Here is a 19,868-nt window from a genome sequence, read left to right as displayed (position 1 = left end):
ACGGGAGTGTTTTATACGACCAAAGGGTTAACGCATATTTCATAGTATTTTTTATTATAAATATATAAATATTACAATTAATTGACGCTTTCAGGTATCACGAAGTTTTATGAATTTGTCAAATTATTTAGGTAAGTCTAAAGTGACATTACTAATATTGTTTTCATAATAACTATATATACATCATAAACACTGTTTTATGCATGGTTTAGCATGCTATAATCGTCGATTATTATGCATGTGTAATAAAACATTTAAAAAACGAATATAATACGAAATAACTTTCCAAATTTAGTTTTAGCTGTAGGGTGTTCTTTTCGCTTTTCACATAATTCTGGTTCTCCTGTTCTTACAGCTTCGGATTTTCACGTTCAAGAGTTTAATTTTTAAATTTCAATAAATTGTTAGTTTATATTTTTACGTTTTGTAATCTAAAACTCTATGATATTGTTTGACCATGTTGCAAAGTCCTTTCATAGATAACGAGTTTGATAAAAATAAGTTGATACTTCAGTATTAACTTAAGTAAGTAAGAAAAAAATGAAATCAAGTGCCTATAGTGATTCAAGGCATTATTAAAAGCAAAGTCCTTGTTTATTTTGTCATAAAAAGTAATTTTAAAACCAGATTGTAACTTAGCATATAAAATTCTCTTAGAGGAAATCAAATTAATTTAATTTATAAGATTTAATGCCCAAGTTCGCAACTCGCGGATGCCAGAAGAAAACAACGAACTGGTACCTGATATGAATGAATTTCAATGTGGGGGCTGATATAACGACGTATCTGCCAAGCGCGATTATACAAACCATTCTATACGTAAGTTAAATGAATTCAAAAATACGATAATTAATAAATCACTTTCAGTCTCTTTATTTTTCTAATAAATGTTTAGAATTATTTATAAGCAAAACTATATAGGTCTTGTTCTCACTTAAACTACAAAGATCGGTCAAGCGGAGCACTGACATATTCTCGAGGATTGGGGTCGCGGCGTTGACCCTCTTCGAGGTGGAACTAGAATCTATCACACAAAATACGAACTAAATAGGGGCCCGGCCCCTTAATAGTGCGACTTCAGTTTGTCCACTTCAGCGATCAGGTCTTTGAATGTCGGCCGTGCGTGCGGGTCCAACTCCCAGCACGGCTTTATCACATTGAAGTAGACAGCTTGAGGACAGTGTTCAGGACAAGGATATCTGCGAATAGAATAAAGCAATATCGAATAGCACATTATTACTATTTAATATTGAAGAGAAACCGAAATGAGAATCTGTCTAACTTGTTACAAAATGACGAAAATTCACCAATTACAGTCAATATAGCGAGAGGTAAATTTAGCTGTGATGAAATGGCGAAAACGCGGAATAATAAAGTTCAGAGATGTTTTATAGGTTTGAGGTGGATTGTTCATATTTTTAATTTTCAGATGTGAATTAGATAAGTAAAACGCACTGAACTTCCGGTCGGAATGGCGTGAGCTGAATGAAATGGTGTGAATATGCTTACCTGGCGCCACGATAGATCGCATCCAACATTGATTTTTGCAACGAAGCTTGTTCCTGGCCCTCGGGTGCACTGTCCAAATTGCCGAGCTCCGGTGGTGAATCGCCATAAGCGAACATTTCGTATAATGTGACGCCGTACGACCACACGTCCGACCTTACTGAGAACTTGCCTTCGAAGCCGAAGCTCTCTGGGGCGTACCATTTGAGCGGTAACTCACGATTCCTGTTGCGTACCGTGTAGTAGTCGTCGCTGCCTATGAACTGCGCCAGTCCAAAGTCGCTGATTTTTACGTGGCTCCGTTCCACGACCAGGATATTGCGAGCTGCCAGGTCGCGATGCACGATGTTTTTGGTACCTAGATAATCCATCCCCTAAAAAAACACTTTATACACAGAGTCCGTTGAAAACGTTTGGTGACATCGTGAAGTTAAGTGGTGAAGCGAATGCTCTATTTCACAGGCAAATTTTTCTTTATTGTCAAAAAGCAAAAAGTTTGGTCTAAATTGTGACCAAATGGCGAATGCAATGCCTGAATTTACCTAAATAACTATAAATTCAATCAATTGTGGCAAAAGGGGGAATCTTGCATTTTGGTCGGGTTAGACGAATTGAAACTAACCTGAGCAATATCCGACGCGTACTTGAGTAACAACGGAATCTGCAATTCATCCTTTTTGTGCTTTAAATGCGCTTGCAAACATCCGTCCGGCACGTACTCCATCACCAGCTGCAAATCGGGGTCGCGAAGCACTCCCAGGATATGCACTATGTTGGGATGCTTCAGTCCCTAAAACATCATCAATTTCAACGCCAAAACATCGCCTCAACCATTAAATAATATACAACAAGAATTGAATATCTGACCTTCATGATGTTAATCTCTCGCTCAAAATCTTCAATGCTGCTCAACGTGGACCCTTTCACTTTCTTTACAGCGACCATGATGGGTTCGAAGGAGTTGTCGCTGTAGCTTTCCAGGATGCCTTTGAAAACCTGCCCGAAGTTGCCCTGGCCGATGCACCCTTTGAGTACCACGGCGTGACTGTCGTCCAGTTCGAAGATGCTCTGCACCGAGGTGAGGCTGTCCTCTGAACTTGCCAATGTCGAAACCGTTAAGTTCGAAAGCAAATGGGACAGATCCCGTGACTCATCGCATCCATCCGAATTAAGCATCCATTGCTGCGATGAGGCACCAAGCAAACTGCCTGTGTACCTCATGGTCGAGGTATCGTCTAAGTCGCTGGCCGAGACTAAGTCGCAGAGCTCTGTGGAATTTACACATAACAGTTATAAATTCTAAATAGAGTTTTCTGTGGTGTGACTCGTGAATCCGGTGAGTTTATAGAGAAGGTAGATATATGAGAGAAGGTAAATGAAAATAATTAGGTAAACATTTCCATATTTTTATATTTTGGAAGGTTGCCCCGATCATGGAGGTAGTAAGTGCCTGCCAGAGGTGTGAGCTCTGCTAATTCTCGACTAATGGCACTGCTCATGGCTCAACTGCAACTATTACTATAAAAAAACAGGTAACATTTTGTGAATTTGTGATTATAAATCAGTGTAAAGAATGATATTGACGTGGTAAGATACGAACGAGGTATATTGAAGTGAGAAATCAGCTAGATGGACGTCACAATCGATTTTTTATGATAAAATGGTAAAGTGGCAAGTTCTCATTCATTTCCTATAGTTAATAGTAATAGTAATCGTTAAAAAAACTGATTAAAACGGATTTTCTTCGAGTGGGGTGTTTTTGTGGCAGAACTGTTGATAGCATTGAAAAATTGACCCGAGTCAAAGTCCAATTCAACAAAATTGTCTTAGAACTCTCTCTTACTGTGGTCAGACGAGCTTAGGCAGTGATTGGTCGCAGTTCTGCCGACAACATCGTAGGCATGATTCTTCCTGGAATTGTATACTTGGTAGAGCAAATGGTTGACTTCTCGACTAACCTCTTGTGACTGTTTGCGCGTTTTAGGATTGGCGTGCCAACACTCTGTCAACAGGGTGTAAATCTCCTCGGGACATCCCGCGGGGCGAAGCAGGCGATCGCCATTTAAATATCGCTAAAAAGTTCATAAAACTATGACATGTACTGTGATAAAACAATCATCATATTGAAATTTTCCATCAATGAATAACTACGCCCTTGTAACCGCCACATTCGAATAGTGAACAATTAATGCAGCACCCGAACGGTTTTAATTTAATTTTTCCAGCAAAAACTCGCTCATGTTTTTAGCGAAGTTTTGCGACTTTTTGATGATTTTTTTGAGATAAAACAAAGCCAAAATCCTTTTTGTGGAGGAGTGCCAGATGATTCCTTCGCAGGACTCTCGAGGGACTTGCTTTTAGTTTAATTTTTTGGAGGAAAGGAAGGATTTTTATGTAAGCGGAACTAGAACTAACTTTTTAAATATTAATATATTATATAAATAAAGGCCTAGCCTTTCTCCATTCAATTTTATATTTCAAAAGCGCTTTTTATTCCTAAATGATCAATGTCCCATTAATAATATCTAGTTCTGTTGATATGGCTTCAATAGATTCTTCTATTCGGATTGGTTCAACATTTCGAAATTGGACATCAGAATATCAAAGTTGGTAATCTTGTCCCAGCAACTTTTTCTGCTCACTTTAGCATACAGCCGATCAAACACGTAGATTAAGTACAAGGAAAGTTCAAAAGACCAATCAATCAACCAAACCATGCCTTATGGTATATGTAATGATATTTTCTGATTAATCTTCCATCAATCATTTAAACCACGCCCCTATTGAACTTTTCAACCAATAGAAAATATTAGCCAAACCCCCCGCTCCTAAAATCCCTGTAGTTTACAGTTTTTTCTTGGTCCAAAATATAAGTTTCCTCTTACATTCATCATTTTCGCATAATCTCCCGTAGGCAGCTCCCTCCCATAAGTGAACATCTCGTAAATTGTGGTGGCCATGGCCCAAACATCCGCGGCAGCGGTCCTTTTCTCCGACGTGTAGCACTCCACTGCAATCCAATGCACCCTGAAAATCAACTAAATAATCTTCCTTATTACTCTCTACCAAAACTCACTCTGAAGGTTCATAACAGGTCTGTACGGCATTATCCGTGAGTTTAACCGTAAAACTACTGTCGTCATGGGCGTGTACCATAAGTTTGCGGCACCTAATTCTGCCATGAACTATATCGTTCTCCCTCTATTTAAATTATCAATAGATTTTGTGAAACAGTGAGAAAATGAATAAATTACCAAATGCCAAACTGCTGAGGCCAAGTGAGATGTGGCTTCGATCAAATCCACAGTCTTAATAATACTTTCATTGTGCCTTAGGTACTGGTCCAGAGGACCCAATTTGAAGTACTCCATAACTATGCTGACGTCATTGGACTGCAGGGCAATGCCATAGAACCGAACAATGAAGGGAGACTTAACAAAGGTCCATTGGCCCGTGAGGCTGAGGTAACTCTGCAATAATTCATATGTATTCATTGTCATTGTGAGGCTACTGAAGACACACCTTAAGGTGCTTTTCCTGGTCCTGTTTCAGGAATTTGAGGGCGATTTCGATCTTTTTATCACGAGTCACCTTCCACATGCCCCGATACACGTGGGTGATGTTGCGGAGGCCATCTTTCCTTTGTCCTATTTTTTTAGAAGGGGGAGGGTTAGTTATGCGCAAGGGGGAGGAACAGAAGGGTGCAAGAGTTACTTTTGACTGCAGTGATTCGCTGATTATTGTTAAGAAAAAATAGGGCTTCTAACAAGGGTAAGAGGACGAGTTTAGGTGTTTAACATTTCTCGACAATCCCTTTTAAATAAAATTTACAGTGTAATTGAAAAGAATAATTTATAATAGATGTCCTAAGTCGATTGTCAAGAAAACGCATTTCCGCAACTTTTTCTAATTCGGTTATATGTTATATCGGTTTCCATCTTCATTCTCTCATAGGCCAAATTATAGTTTCCATCTTTTGTAATGGTTACCTTCAAATCCCCTTTCGTATTAACGCTTAGCATTTTGAATATTTTAACTTTGAGAACAAAAATTTTAAATTAAAATTGCAAATACTCCATTTTGATGTATTACGTTTATTACATTTCCATTTTTAAGCCTCTGAATTTTTATAACTAAATGTGAAACATAAGTTTTTGTAAAAAGATCTTCAGGTAGTTAGTATTAAAACGCAATGACGTATCTTGGGTTTTAGTTAACGTCAATTAATATTAAAACCTGTCATTTTTACTGAAACCTCCTATTTCTCCTAGCTCTTGCGTCTAAGGAACACACCTTGAAGTAAATAAACAAAAACCCAATTACAGCCCCCAGTACTATTGCTACAATCACCAAAATCATCACGAAAACCGTTTCCTCGCTTTTCATCCACCCGAACAAGGGACTTGTTAGCCGATCTTCCATTAAATTCGTAAAGAAATTAGGCCGTTTCTTTACATTGATTTTCACGTAGTTAGTCACCCATTTCAAACCCAAATCCTTCTGCTCCACTACACACTGCCATGCTCCTGAATTTGATTCATTTAGAGGGCTCAAAATTTGAGTACTGACTACTGCCAGAGAGGTCAGGCCATGGTCTATATAAGTCTGGTTATTGAACGTGATTTTCAGGCTTAAACTTGAGTAAACATAGCCCAGAACCACCGAGTGGCATTCCAGGGTGTACGCCCATGTGGCTCGAGTGTCTACGTCGAACCCCTTAGAGCGAATTGCAAGAGAAATTACTTTTAAGATCACTTTATGTTCATTCAGCTTATGGACCACGGAAATGTATACGCCAGAATCCGAAGGCTTTGCTGCATAAATCATAATATCGTCTCCTTGCATGACAACTCGCTTGCTGATATTCACGAAAATCCCGTTTAAAGTCCACTCGAAATAGACCTCCGACGACTGCTTCTTGACCTTTTCCCACATCTCTCGATCATTCCTCAACAAAATTGAACTTCCTTCATCAATGACAAAATTATAGGCCTTCTTCCGAAGATTTTCTCTGATTTGCTCAATGGTGTCAGGATTAATGTCCCCGCAGGGGAAATCATTGCAAACACCAGTAGCTGTGGGGTTACTAATTTTGACTTTTAGACCGATAGCAGCGGAATAATGTACCCTTCACAAAGCTTTCCAAAGATATTGGGGTGGGGATTTGAGCATGTCCTAGTGCGAAAGCCCTCTCCTCCTCCGCATGAAACAGTGCAAGTCCATGGGGACCAGGAAGACCATCCCCCATCAATAGGGGAGCCGTCCAGATCCAGGGGTTTGCAATTGGCACTCCACGTAATCTAATGTGGCCAATGAAAAAATCACACAACCACGAAAATCTTGAAATTACCCAGCCACTCGCTGCTGCAACCGAGAACCAATACATGAAAATTGGCCTGGAGCTCTCGTAGTGCAGTACCAGTTGATCATTCAATTCTATATCGAAAACCTCTTCAGTCCACGAAAAGTAAATTTTAGTCCAATTTCTTGGGGTCACGGTATGGGGCAGTTGTTTTTCTATTAAAGAGGTTATCTGAGGTTCAGTGCTCCTCGTGAGATTTTTCATGAACTGAAGACCTATTATACCTGAAATGAGTCAAGGTGGTTAATTTTTAAGCATGAAACACTGGGAGTTCTCAATGCTGTAAACACAGTTAATGGTGTTTCTAACTAGAAAAAAAAAGTAAAAGGGCAGCATGACTTCTAGCCTTTTAAATAAATACCATGAAAAACATTAGGTGAAAGTAGTGATATCAACATGATGCAAAGGGTATACCAGACATGTATCTGGTGTGGTTTAGCCCTTCTGAATATGAAGGATGATCTTAAAACTTGCAAATACCTTTTAGGCACAACTTGGAGGCAGTTTGGCCTTAAATAAACTCAAAATTTAATTTAAAAATGCCGAAAAAAATCAAGAAAGCGAGGAAAAAATATATCAGATAATCATTAAGAAAATCTCAAATAGGCATATATTCAATTTTTGCAAGCAATAAAAAAAAGACATAAATACTTAACTTTTTCTACTAAATTTACAAAAAAATGCTTTTTCCAGAAAAAATGTCCAAAAATGTAGAGCTTTGAAACATGATGCCAAATCCTAAATCCCAATTTGCACTTACCGCTAACCGAATCGATTTTAATTTGATACGAAGTTAGATTATTGATGAGTGACATGAAAGATACCCGAGCCTCTCCCACCCATCGTACCGTCAAGGTCAAATTGGTGTGCTGCGCTCCCTCCAAATCGGAAAATAGGCCTATAGGGATATACTTGAGAAAATCATTGTCTGTGGTGTTCTCGGTATGACACTCGTCTTTCTGTGTTCATAACACAATGTTCAAGGTGTTTGAGGTGGGGTTTAACAAAATACCTGATGGAAGAAAACTCCTATAGATGATAAGTGGAATAGAGAGTGGTAGGACATGAAGACAGGGTCGAAGGCTTTGGCTATGTCTGGGTTTGTCCATTTGAAAAATGGCGTGGATACCCCTCTGAAGCCCAATAAAATCTCTCCTAAAATATTTCTTCTTTACGTCGTTATTTCCCTGAATTTGCCTTGAAGCTACCTTTCCGCATTTGCAGCCAAAAATCCGTCCAAACCCCCGAAGAAATCAAGTGCGGGAACATCTTACTCTCAACCAATTTTTTATTCAAATAAAGCTCCACCTTTTCGTTAAAATGAGCCCCTATAATCAGCGCCATCTCATCATTCCCTTCTTTAGGGTAAATGGAAAAAATAATCCCCGAAGGGATATCCGGGTTCCACCCCTTAAGGGAGAATCTCAGACCTCCATGCAAGCCCTCCTCCCTCCATTGAGGGAGCACATAAACCCTTCTTCCAGTCTTATTTGTGGACACAATAATTATTAATTCTTCTGGTCTATCGCAATCTCTGACTGCGCAGACGTCTTGCACCACTTGGGGGTCTTTTGTGAAGCACCAACTGCCTGATATGTCCCTGATGGGATTTCTGCAGAAGTTTTTCGCTTGAGTCGAATTCAGTTCGGGAAAATATGTATTGTTGTAGATGAAGTGTTGGTGCACTGAGGAATTGGTAACGTCCCAAAAATCGCATTCTCTGCCTGATCTAGTGATCGTTAATTGGCCAATAAAATCGTTGCCTGTTAAAAAAATATATGTAAAGGTAGCTATTATTTTTTCTAAGCTCTGCTTTCGGTTTAGGGTGACGGGAGAGGGGAATTCAAACTTATATTCAGAAAAAAGAAGATAAAAAAATGCGTCTTTTTGAATTTTTTGAAAAACCTTCAACACGTCATTGAAGATTTTCATTCCATAATAAATTTTATAACAATTTCACAATATCGAAATTTATTAATACAAATATATTTAATTAATCTTTGATAAATTTAGAACATGTTAGAACGTAAATTTGAACCTAGAAACTACAACAACAGGAGAAAACAGAGGCTTCCCAATAGATAAATTAAATTCAATGCATTTTTTAGTTATTTTTAAAAATCTTAGAAGTCTCGGGCGCCACTGGAGATTATAATTTGGTCACAAAAACGTTTTGCCAAAATTTAGATTGGTGTCTAAATTAGATACCAGGATCATCCCAAAAGAATGTAATATTTCTATGCAATCTTTTTAATTTCTACCATTGCAGACTTTTAAATGAAAAGCCAGGAACTACAAAAGAATTCATAATATGGAAATTTTAATTGGACGTCAAGGTTAAAGCATAGGAGTCCCTAAAAGGGCGTGGATGTGAAAGAATTTAGGTTAGTACAAGTTGCCATTTAAAATAACTGGGACAATTTTTTTTTTTGGCTATTTCCCCCATTTAATATCTCTAGAACTGCATTGATTTGAGGTTTTAGAAAAAAGTTTACGAATGCTTTTCAAAAACTATTCATTTTAATGATACGTTTATAAATTTCACGACGTTTGCTCTTAAGTTAGTCGGAAACTTTTAACACTTCTGTAACAAAAAAGTAATTATTTTTTATTTAGTTTCATAAAATGAAACAAATTTGGGCACACTGCACGGTGACCGATGTTGTTTCATTTTATTACCTTATATGAAAATTAATATTTTTGTATTATAGAAAGGTTAAATCTTCCGATTAACTTAAGAGGGTTCTGAACAGGTAAATTTTAAGTTTTACTAATACTCTTCTAGGGAATGCTGAGTAGAATATCCTCTCCCAAAGGAACACAGAATTGCGGCTACTGTCAACTAACGTTGAAGGACCATGAAGAGAAAATATAAAATACCGGGCAACACTATTTGGAAAACAGTGGCTGTGTTCACCATATATACGTGCCTGTCCCCGCCATTTTGCATAATTGGGATTTGCATTTTCTCAGCTCACAAAACTGCTTTTTCACTTGTTTCTGATACTGATCCAGAGCAAAGCAAAAGGTGCCATTTCCGGAGTTTGCCGGGTCCCTACAGTAGTTCCTCGACTCGAGCCTTAACGTCTCATTAGTAAACGTTGATAAAACATCTTTGGGGATCATTTTGCTTCCTGACCAGGGCAGACAAGGTAATCCACTGCTGGTCACATCCTGCAACGTTGCCTATGACTTTCAAGGGTATGATTTAAAGCTAGAAAAGCAGACTTGCGTTCCTGCATAAGCAGGATCTTTACTATTAATTGCACACTCTGGCAAGAACGCGGGAGGAGGCTGCGCAAAATGAGGGGGCTGACAGTAAAAGCTCCAATGTGCAATTGAGTTTTCAGAGCTCACACTGAACCAACGCATGACCCTAAACACTTCACGCGAAGTTTCGAGCAGTGTGTGCATTCCTATGGCTTTCTTCATATAAATATGTAAATTATTTGCAAAAAATGATATGGAAAACTCCCTCCATTCCCAATAGTCTATAATGTCCTCCAATTTAAGCTGTAGTAACACCTCTTTCTTCCCTCCCAAATATTCTGTGACGATCACACGTGTTAGCCCATTAAGACCCGCAAAAATCACTTTTAAGTTGGGGTATTCAATAGTAGGCGCTGGAGTGAATAACACAGAGGCAGAATAAAAACCTCTAAGATGGAAATACAGATCAAAGCCTATGTCTTTTTGCCTTAAGGGCCAGAATTGCTGGAATTCACCCCCAGTGGTGGTATGCACGTCACAGTCGTCATCGTCTAGGCAAAAAGGGAAGCTCCATAAAACATTTGTTCCCTGTATCGAATAGAAATTAAATCGGTCCTTATCTACCCCCATGAGATTCCCTTTGGTCTTAATTTCTGCCAAAAAAATTGGTTTTCTTCTCCTCTCGACCCCTAAAGTAATGAAACCTCGATCCCAATTTAGGGTGAAAGTTGTAAAGTTTGTGGAAGTTAAAATCCCTGGAGTGGGTTCAAATTCGGGCTTATCTTTATTACCAAATCTACAATAAATCTGCTTGAAAAAACAACACATTTTTAATATAAAAAACAACCTCAAAGCAGACTCCTTATTCGAAATAAAAATCTCAATTCCCACCCCTAAATCCTCAATTTCTTGTCCGGTTAAAGGTAAAGCTAACACACTTAAAACTAACCGGGCACTGGCCTCATTAAAATCATCGGAATTCCACAATTTGATGCTGAATTTTATATCCGTGAGGGCAGTGCCTACAACTCCACGTACAAATAATTGAACAGCAACTTCAAAACAATACCATTGAAGTCCGTATAATGCATATAAGTCTTGGAATTTTTGGCAAAAACCGAGCATTCAGGGTCATAGCAAAAGGGAATATCACAATATTCGCGTTCCATGTAGCCCCCTTCTTGGTTCTCCACGAAGCACCAAGGACCCCCTAAAATCTGAGGGTTTAGGCGTAAACAAGGGGTTAAAGGCTACCTGAATCCGCATTTGGGTTACGGCAGTATTTTTTGGCTATAGATACGCTTCCTTCTGGAAAGTGACTTGGGGGGAATTTGGGATACATTATGTAGTTTCCATTCGCAAAAACTTTCGTGCGCTTTTTGTCCCATTTCAGGCACTTTCGGTCTAGAATTGTAAGTGTAATTTCAATCTTATTGCTCGATATAAAGACAATTTTTCTAGCAGTGGAGGCACTAAATGAGTTGCATAGTTAATATATTTTTTATTTTTCAGACAGTATTGGAGAATCTAATTTGATGAGAAAAATTAACCACAAATTTAGAAATTTCAACTTGATGCCCAAATCAAAGAACATCCTAAAAGAGGATTTAACTTTAATGTAAGTTTTGGATATCTTTTTCGGACATTTTGTGATGCTAAAAACACAAAATCTTCACGATACCTGACACACCTCTGTCGCGAGTACCCCCGTACTCCATTCCGGCTCCCGTAATCTTGCATTGAGAGAAGGAACAAAGGGGCACCGCGCAGTTGTCGTCAATCAAATCTTCATTCATCGTATAACACCAAGGTCCCGTTAGTTTACGATCTAAAAACACCTCCAAAACTCCAAAATATTCCCCCCAGAACCTCAAAATTACCAGGGTTTCTGCAGTAGTTTTTCGAGTCTTCTTTGGAGCTCAAAGGGAATTTGTCATCGGTCAAGTTAGGATCAACCTTATGGGGGTTATTACTATTCCAAGTTTGGCATCGAACATTGGATTCTGTTGAGGCAATATTGCCCAAGTACTCCACCCCCAAGAGAGACACTTTGCACTGAGTCAAGTCAGTTAAATTTCCCGGGGGCATTTGCCCCAGAATTGGGGAAAATAATAGCACAATAATTGAAAAAGGCATTAGACTTAAGTCAAAAACAGCTCTTTGCAACCAAAAAGTATTGTTTACTTACCTTTATACACCTGTAGATCCTTGAAATTGATGCATACAGGGTTTTTTAAGTTTAATTCCGGCAACAAAGAACTTTCAGTTAGAGCCTCTCCTGCCACATTTTCTTTGCGGCACAGCAAAAGGGGAGAAACATCTGAATTTTTTAAATTTAAACTATTTTCTAATGATAAAAGGGGGGTCGATCACCATATTCTGAAGGGTAGATGCATTCTTTGAGATAAATTGCTCCTTCAGGCTGGCTGTACGCTTCGACGAGTTGAGTAAGGCTGTCGTAAGGCTCCAAGTCATCGTTGAATATATATTGGTCGTTTGCGAGGCGTGTGAGTTTAAAGGTTTTTGGTGCAGAGCTATAAAAAAAAAATTACCAAAAGTTTTAATTTGAGTTTTACATTTCGTAAAAAGAAGACTTCTTGTCTCTCTTGTTGCTTTGGAGTTTTTAGATCTCCTTTGCTGAGACAGTTTCTATATATGCGTTTTCATCAATTAATAGAAATAATCAGTATGGACGTTCCTACATTATTTTGATAATTAAAATTTTCTAAATTCCATTTTTCTATACAAAATTTGTTATATAATAGACCATTATAAGCTTTACGAACTTACCTCAGTCTATCTTTAACGCACACATCAATATAGTAAGAATTAAAGCTGGTTTCTGACTCTCGGATTATGTAACAACCGGCTTGGTTGTTGGTCTTGACCTCTAGCTTCGCGTAAGAGAATTCCCCGCTGAAAGAAACTTTCCATCAAATATACACAAAACCCCTTCTTTTAAGCAACTAACCCCACAGGTCCATGACACCTCATCGAGTGCAACCTTTTCATGGCGGGCGTGATCAAACTCTGGCACAAAGCAAAAGTCCATTTGCAGGTCAATTTATAGTATCCATTGAGTAGACTAACAAATGACCACATGTCACTTAACTTGTGGAATTTGATGTAAATGGGGATGCCGTTGAGGCGAGTTATTTCAATGCTGGCATCATCACGGGTGGTGACGAAACCCAGTTCCTCAATGGTACACATGTGTGTCCAATTTTGAGGCTAGAGTAAGTTTTTGGTAGGTTTTATGGAGGTTATTTTTGAATATATAAGTACTGACATTTCTTTTGGATTCCCAACAGTATTTTACGCCTGAGTTAGGGACGTGCGGTGGGGTGACTTTTACGATGATATAGCAGGAGCGACCATCCACGTCGATGACCGCTTTGAAGGTTTCGGAGAGGTACTCAGGGGCAATAAGGTCCACTTCGCCCAGATATTGGGATTTCAGGAAGCTGTAAAAAGTTTTGTGCTTCAACAAAAAGCCGCAGCTATTACAGATGTTTTAATTTGGGGACGAAATTCTATAACAACTTTCTAAACAGATCTATTTTTTTTCATTAGGGACAAGTTTCCTACATAGAGTTGGCTCATCTAAAAAACTGCTGAAATTTGCAGCTTTTCTATATTGATTTTCCTATTTTTAATTCTAGGGCAATGCGTAATTATTTATTATTATTGAAACAGACTGGACTTGACCTCAAATATTACATTACAAATATTAGTGTTAAGTGCAAAAGTTACATGTATGTACATATTTGTAGTTATCATTATTTATCTTATTTAAAACAATATTTTAATAAATTTTTCCAATTTTTCCTATTTTCAGCAGTTAACTGAGTAAAGAGTGATGACCTTGAGCTCGACACTGCAAAATAGAGGCATCTCAAAAATGTTCAAAAATCGCTGTTGAAAAAAATTTGGTAAGTCACGAACATTGAAGATTTATTATGAATCTAATCACGTTGAAGACTGTGTTTCTACATAAAAAATCTGGCTTTTGAATTTTCAAATAATACAAATACATTTAATTCCACACTATCCATAATACCACAATAAAAATAAAGGAAAATTGATTCAAACTTAATATGTGAAACAAAAACTTACTCAGCACTAAAGGGTTTGTCCTTCACTGCCTTACAAAGGTTGACCAAATTTTTCCTTATAGGCTTTTTCACAAAGAATCTGTGCTTCTTCAGTAAAACCTTTGGAACAAATTTTCTGTAGTCTTGCTCAATTGCCTCTACTGAAACTTCCTTTTCCATCACCACACGAAACATGTCAGTAATGGCTAGTCCCAGCAACTCAGCCCTATGCTTCTCATAAACAATATCAGGCACATTGCACTCAATCACATCAAGCCTAGTCTGATGGTAGTAATACTCGAATGCATTGGAGTCGAGCTTCTTTAGCTTGGCCAAACTGGCTACCTTGAACCTAATCCGGAACTCTAGAGAGGAGGTGGAGTCCTGGAATGTGGCAGTAGGATGGAGAAAGTTTTTACTGGACACTCGAAGGGCAAAAATGTGCCGGGCAGAAGGACCAATGTTCAGATGGGTGCATATAGCAACGCACACTTCGTCAGCGATTGTGGAGCTTGTATAGGGGATGGAGAGCGTTTTCTGGCTTTCCAGAGCAAGGTTTATGAGTAGAGACATGGTTATTTGGCGGTGTTTAGGACTAACTAATTTTAATTAGGTTCTAGTTAAAAATTCAATAACATCAATGTTTCAATCAAAATCAAAACAAACATTTTTAAGGTTATGACTTGAAAAACGATAGAACTGTGGTGCATTATACACTCGAGAGTAGTTCACACCGAGAACCTGCACCGACAAGTGACACTCACAGGAGTGACAGTTGACGAGTAGCAGGGACGGAAATAGCGAAAGGGTTGGCTAGCTATATAAACCCAAAACAGACCCTTAAAATCTCTCTTATATCTCCGATCTCTTATATCTCCGATCTCTTATATCTCCGATCTCTTATATCTCTGACCTCTTATATCTCTGATCTCTTATACCTCATATACTCTTACTCTCAGTTCTCTCGAGGTAACGTACCACGATTATCACCCTCAGTATAGTATATACAGACTGTGATAACAAACGTAGCAATAGTTTTGTGTAAATAAAGATAGTCGAGCAGTATCAGCGCGTATTTTGTATCTACGACTAGTATCTTTGCCGGGTTAGAATACTGGTCCCTTCAGCGTGTCCGACTCGTAACGGGAGAATAGATCACCCCGTTAGCACCCACAACACGCCGCGTTACTCCGAACCCTATCGGTAAACGCAAACACCTACAAACCCGACAATTGGTGACCCCGACGTGATCAGCGCCATACGAAGCCCCAGTACAGGGAATCTCGACAACAAGAAGAACACAGAACGGCCCCAGTGACGCCAAAACCTAACACGAGGATCATGGCAAATCCAGGCCCGACAGAGAGTAGCAACAACGCCACAATGGTAGACAGAGTAGCAGTTAAGCCTCCTCCATTCTGGAGCAGAAACCCCGAACTTTGGTTTTGCCAACTGGAATCACAGTTCCAACTGGCTGGAGTTACAGCAGACTCTACCAAGTTCCACCACGTGGTCAGTGCTCTTAACTGTGAGGTCATCGAGCAGGTAGGGGACTTATTTCGTAACCCCCCAGCTGGGGACATGTTCCTAGCGATAAAAGACAGGCTCATCACATTGTTCTCTGAGTCTGAAGAACAGAAATACAAAAAACTAGTCTCACACACATCACTGGGGGACAGGAAGCCGTCACATTTGTTGAATGAAATGGCAGGATTGGGCGGTACCTCGGTGTCGAAACGGCTACTCAAATCAATGTGGCTACAGCAGCTCCCGAATCAGATCCAGTCAATTCTGGCTGGCAGCAATGACCCACTGGAGCAGCTGGCAACGAGGGCAGATCAAATCGCTGAGATCCTACAGCCTAGTGTGTACCAGATCCAGCAACAGCCTGAAACCCCTAACTCGCCAACCTTAGCTGAAAGTTTGCGTCGGCTTACCTTGGAGGTGAAGGAAATAAAAGAAAAAATCCCACTTCTGACACCACGGGGAAGATCACAGAGTCGGAGAAGCTCAGGCTCAACAGGCCAAAGAAGGTCAAGATCGTCAAGCCGGAGACAGCAAGACTCAGGGACATGCTGGTATCACCAACGATTCAAGGAGAAGGCCACCAGGTGCTTACTGCCTTGCAATTTCAATGCGGAAAACTAGCCCCCACGTCGCTTAAGGCGAACAGCAACGTGGGACAGCCAGATCGCCACGCGTCCAGCTCTCCAGCTCCCACTAGTAGTAAGATAAATACTTATAGGCTAGTCATTAAGGACGATTTGACGGGAATCAGATTCCTAATTGACTCTGGCGCCGAGGTATCAATAGTTCCCCGCTCGAGGAGGGACCAGTGTGTTGATACCCGATTCAATTTACTCGCGGCAAATAATACGCAGATACCTGCATATGGCAACAAGCATTTAGCCGTCAGCTTAGGCCTGCGAAGGAAATTCAACTGGAATTTCATCGTAGCTAAGACGGATATGGCTATCATAGGCGCAGATTTCCTGCATCACTTCAACGTGCTGGTCGATATGGGCCGCGGTAGAATTATAGACGGCACCACGCAAGTAGCCAGGTATGGACAGGTGAAACTTGCTAATACGTATTCGGTATGTACCATTCCGACATCCTGCAAATATGGTGAAGTCCTAAGGCAATTCCCCAACCTCACCAAATTCACCTCTGCTCCCAGCGATTTAAAGCATAATACCTCACACGTCATCCACACAAACGGACCACCGGTCTACTCAAAAGCGAGACGGTTGCCCCCGGAGAAGCTTAAGTTGGCTAAACAAGAGTTCCAGTACCTACTCGAGATGGGTATCTGCCGACCCTCTAAAAGTCCTTGGGCTAGTCCACTGCATATGGTCCCAAAGAAGGCAACAGGCGAATGGAGACCCGTGGGAGATTACCGTCGTCTGAACGCGGCAACAATCGAGGACAAATACCCAGTTCCAAACTTGCACGACTTCACGCATTTCTTAGAAGGGAAGACCATCTTCACAACACTAGATCTCGTACGTGCATATCATCAAATCCCCGTCGATGAGGACTCAATCCCGAAAACTGCGATTATCACCCCATTTGGGTTATTCGAATTCACCCGCATGCAATTCGGATTGAGAAACGCAGCGCAATCCTTCCAGAGATTCATCCATGAAGTACTGGAAAATCTGGACTTTTGCTTCCCATACATCGACGATATCCTGATAGCATCCGAAAACGAGGCGCAACACATAAACCACCTTAAGACGATATTTGAACGTCTACAAAAATTCGGGTTGACCATCAATCCGGAAAAATGTGTTTTTGGTGAGGAACAGGTCAAGTTTCTAGGTTACCAGGTCTCCCAGCAAGGTTCCACACCGCTCCCGGAGAAGGTAGCAGCCATTGTTGAGTATCCCCTGCCTAAAACTATTTCAGACTTGAGGCGTTTTCTTGGTATGATCAATTTCTACCGAAAATGCATACCAAAAGCAGCTCACAACCAACGAATCCTCCACGAATTACATAAGAACGGCAAGAAGAACGATAAAACTCCCATAAGCTGGACGGAGGAAACTCAAGCAGCCTTCGAACAATGCAAGAAGGACCTAGCAAATGCTGCAATCCTGGTACACCCTAGCTCATCGGCACCAATTTCACTCACAGTAGATGCTTCTGATTCCGCAATGGGAGCAGTAGTCGAACAATTTGAAGACAACTTATGGAAACCACTCAGTTTTTTTCGAAGAAATTTTCGAAAACCGAGAGGAATTACAGCACTTATGATCGAGAATTACTCGCTATTTATTCAGCTGTAAAGTATTTCAGATATATGCTGGAAGGCAGGCATTTCAAGATTTTCACCGATCATAAACCGCTTACATATGCTTTCCGGCAAAAGTCCGACAAATCATCTCCGAGGCAATTCCGTCATCTGGATTTCATCTCACAGTTTTCAACGGATATAGATCACATCAGTGGTAAAAGCAACGTCGTAGCTGACGCTCTCTCCCGGATCGGCTCAATCGACGCACCTCAACCGGTCGATTACGAAGCCCTAAGCAGACACCAGGCAGACGATCTGGAACTGCAAGCAATGTTGGGAGATCCTCAAAGAACCGCATTGAACCTAAAGCAATGCAATGTATCTGGCACTGATGCAACCGTTTACTGTGACGATAGCAACTCGAAAATCAGACCCTTTATCACAAGAAGTTTTAGACGATCTATTTTCGACAGGTTTCACAACCTCTCCCATCCAGGGATAAAAGGAACCACCAAGCTGATATCCACAAGGTTCGTCTGGCCATCCATGAATAAGGACATTCGAGACTGGACCAAAGCTTGTATCAGCTGTCAAAAAGCAAAAGTCAATAAACATACATACACACCATTGAAGCAACTGCAAGTCCCAGACGCCCGTTTCCAGGATATCAATATAGACATCGTCGGACCACTACCACCGTCAAACGGCTACAGGTACTGTCTGACATGCATAGATAGATACTCCTGCTGGGCAGAAGCATACCCGATGGCCGACATGGCAGCGGACACCGTCGCAAAAACCTTTTACGACAACTGGATTTGCAGATACGGAACACCACTCAAGTTAATCACCGACCAAGGCCGACAATTTGAAAGTTCTCTTTTCAGCGCTTTATCCATTTTACTAGGTTGCAAACGAGCTCATACCACGCCATACCATCCTATAGCGAACGGCAAAGTAGAAAGATGGCACAGAACTCTCAAAGCTGCAATTATGGCCCACGTAACGGAACGCTGGACGGAGGTTCTTCCCACAATACTGTTGGGATTACACTGTACCTTGAGAGATGAGGTGGGCGTTTCACCGGCAGAGATGTTGTATGGAACAACTCTACGACTTCCAGGAGAATTTCTCGAACCCTCTAAGCCAGACCATGACCCAACATCTTTTGTACAAAAACTGAAGCAGAAAATGAAGCTGTTACAACCGATCCCCACTAGCAACCACAGCAGTAGAAAAATCTTCGTTGCCCCGGAACTAGAGACCTGCACACACGTCTTTGTGAGGAACGATATGGTGAAAAAGCCTCTCCAACCTCCCTACGAAGGTCCAGTACCCGTAAAAAGCCGTAGTGACAAATATTTCACCGTCACCATGAGCAATAGAGACGTCAACATCTCCAAAGATCGGTTGAAGCCAGCCTACATTCTCCCTACAGATCCTATAGCGCACGACCATACCTACGTTGGCCAGAATCAAGTGAAATCTGCAGGTAGTAAAAGAAAAACTGTACATTTCAGCATACATGGTAAATAGTATTTTCAGCAGTGTACCAATTATATTAGCATATAGGTAGTTGCCATCATGTACATCAAGCCCTGTATCATTTCTTATTTCTGGTAAATTCGGTACTCCGTTTCTAGGGGGGGAGTATTGTGGTGCATTATACACTCGAGAGTAGTTCACACCGAGAACCTGCACCGACAAGTGACACTCACAGGAGTGACAGTTGACGAGTAGCAGGGACGGAAATAGCGAAAGGGTTGGCTAGCTATATAAACCCAAAACAGACCCTTAAAATCTCTCTTATATCTCCGATCTCTTATATCTCCGATCTCTTATATCTCTGACCTCTTATATCTCTGATCTCTTATACCTCATATACTCTTACTCTCAGTTCTCTCGAGGTAACGTACCACGATTATCACCCTCAGTATAGTATATACAGACTGTGATA

At 40.4% G+C, this 19,868-nt stretch overlaps 2 protein-coding genes across 2 annotated transcripts; both read right to left on the bottom strand.

Annotated features, from left to right (window-relative positions):
* Positions 1 to 942: 942 nt before the first annotated feature.
* LOC136416034 (uncharacterized) lies at positions 943 to 12,243 on the bottom strand. The gene is made up of 22 exons (XM_066401004.1): positions 11,959 to 12,243; positions 11,760 to 11,906; positions 11,333 to 11,482; positions 11,148 to 11,288; positions 10,926 to 11,100; positions 10,097 to 10,874; positions 9,799 to 10,042; positions 8,077 to 8,631; positions 7,881 to 8,023; positions 7,629 to 7,827; positions 6,857 to 7,092; positions 6,634 to 6,806; positions 6,576 to 6,592; positions 5,029 to 5,153; positions 4,761 to 4,976; positions 4,583 to 4,707; positions 4,392 to 4,533; positions 3,350 to 3,578; positions 2,374 to 2,774; positions 2,129 to 2,296; positions 1,510 to 1,880; positions 943 to 1,199 (listed from the first exon to the last, which is right to left on the bottom strand). The coding sequence occupies exons 1-22, from the start codon at positions 12,212 to 12,214 to the stop codon at positions 1,064 to 1,066; spliced, it is 5,127 nt and encodes a 1,708-aa protein (XP_066257101.1). The 5' UTR covers positions 12,215 to 12,243; the 3' UTR covers positions 943 to 1,063.
* A 48-nt stretch (positions 12,244 to 12,291) lies between these two features.
* On the bottom strand, positions 12,292 to 14,803 carry LOC136416033 (tyrosine-protein kinase hopscotch-like). Its single transcript, XM_066401003.1, has 5 exons — positions 14,195 to 14,803; positions 13,368 to 13,542; positions 13,050 to 13,309; positions 12,869 to 12,994; positions 12,292 to 12,612 (listed from the first exon to the last, which is right to left on the bottom strand). The coding sequence occupies exons 1-5, from the start codon at positions 14,743 to 14,745 to the stop codon at positions 12,426 to 12,428; spliced, it is 1,299 nt and encodes a 432-aa protein (XP_066257100.1). The 5' UTR covers positions 14,746 to 14,803; the 3' UTR covers positions 12,292 to 12,425.
* Between the last annotated feature and the right edge of the window lie 5,065 nt (positions 14,804 to 19,868).

The sequence above is a fragment of the Euwallacea similis genome, chromosome 22 (assembly GCF_039881205.1).
Source record: "Euwallacea similis isolate ESF13 chromosome 22, ESF131.1, whole genome shotgun sequence".
Classification (NCBI taxonomy): domain Eukaryota; kingdom Metazoa; phylum Arthropoda; class Insecta; order Coleoptera; family Curculionidae; genus Euwallacea; species Euwallacea similis.
The sequence above is the reverse complement of the archived record's forward strand: the minus strand, read 5'-3'. Positions and strand labels throughout refer to the sequence as shown.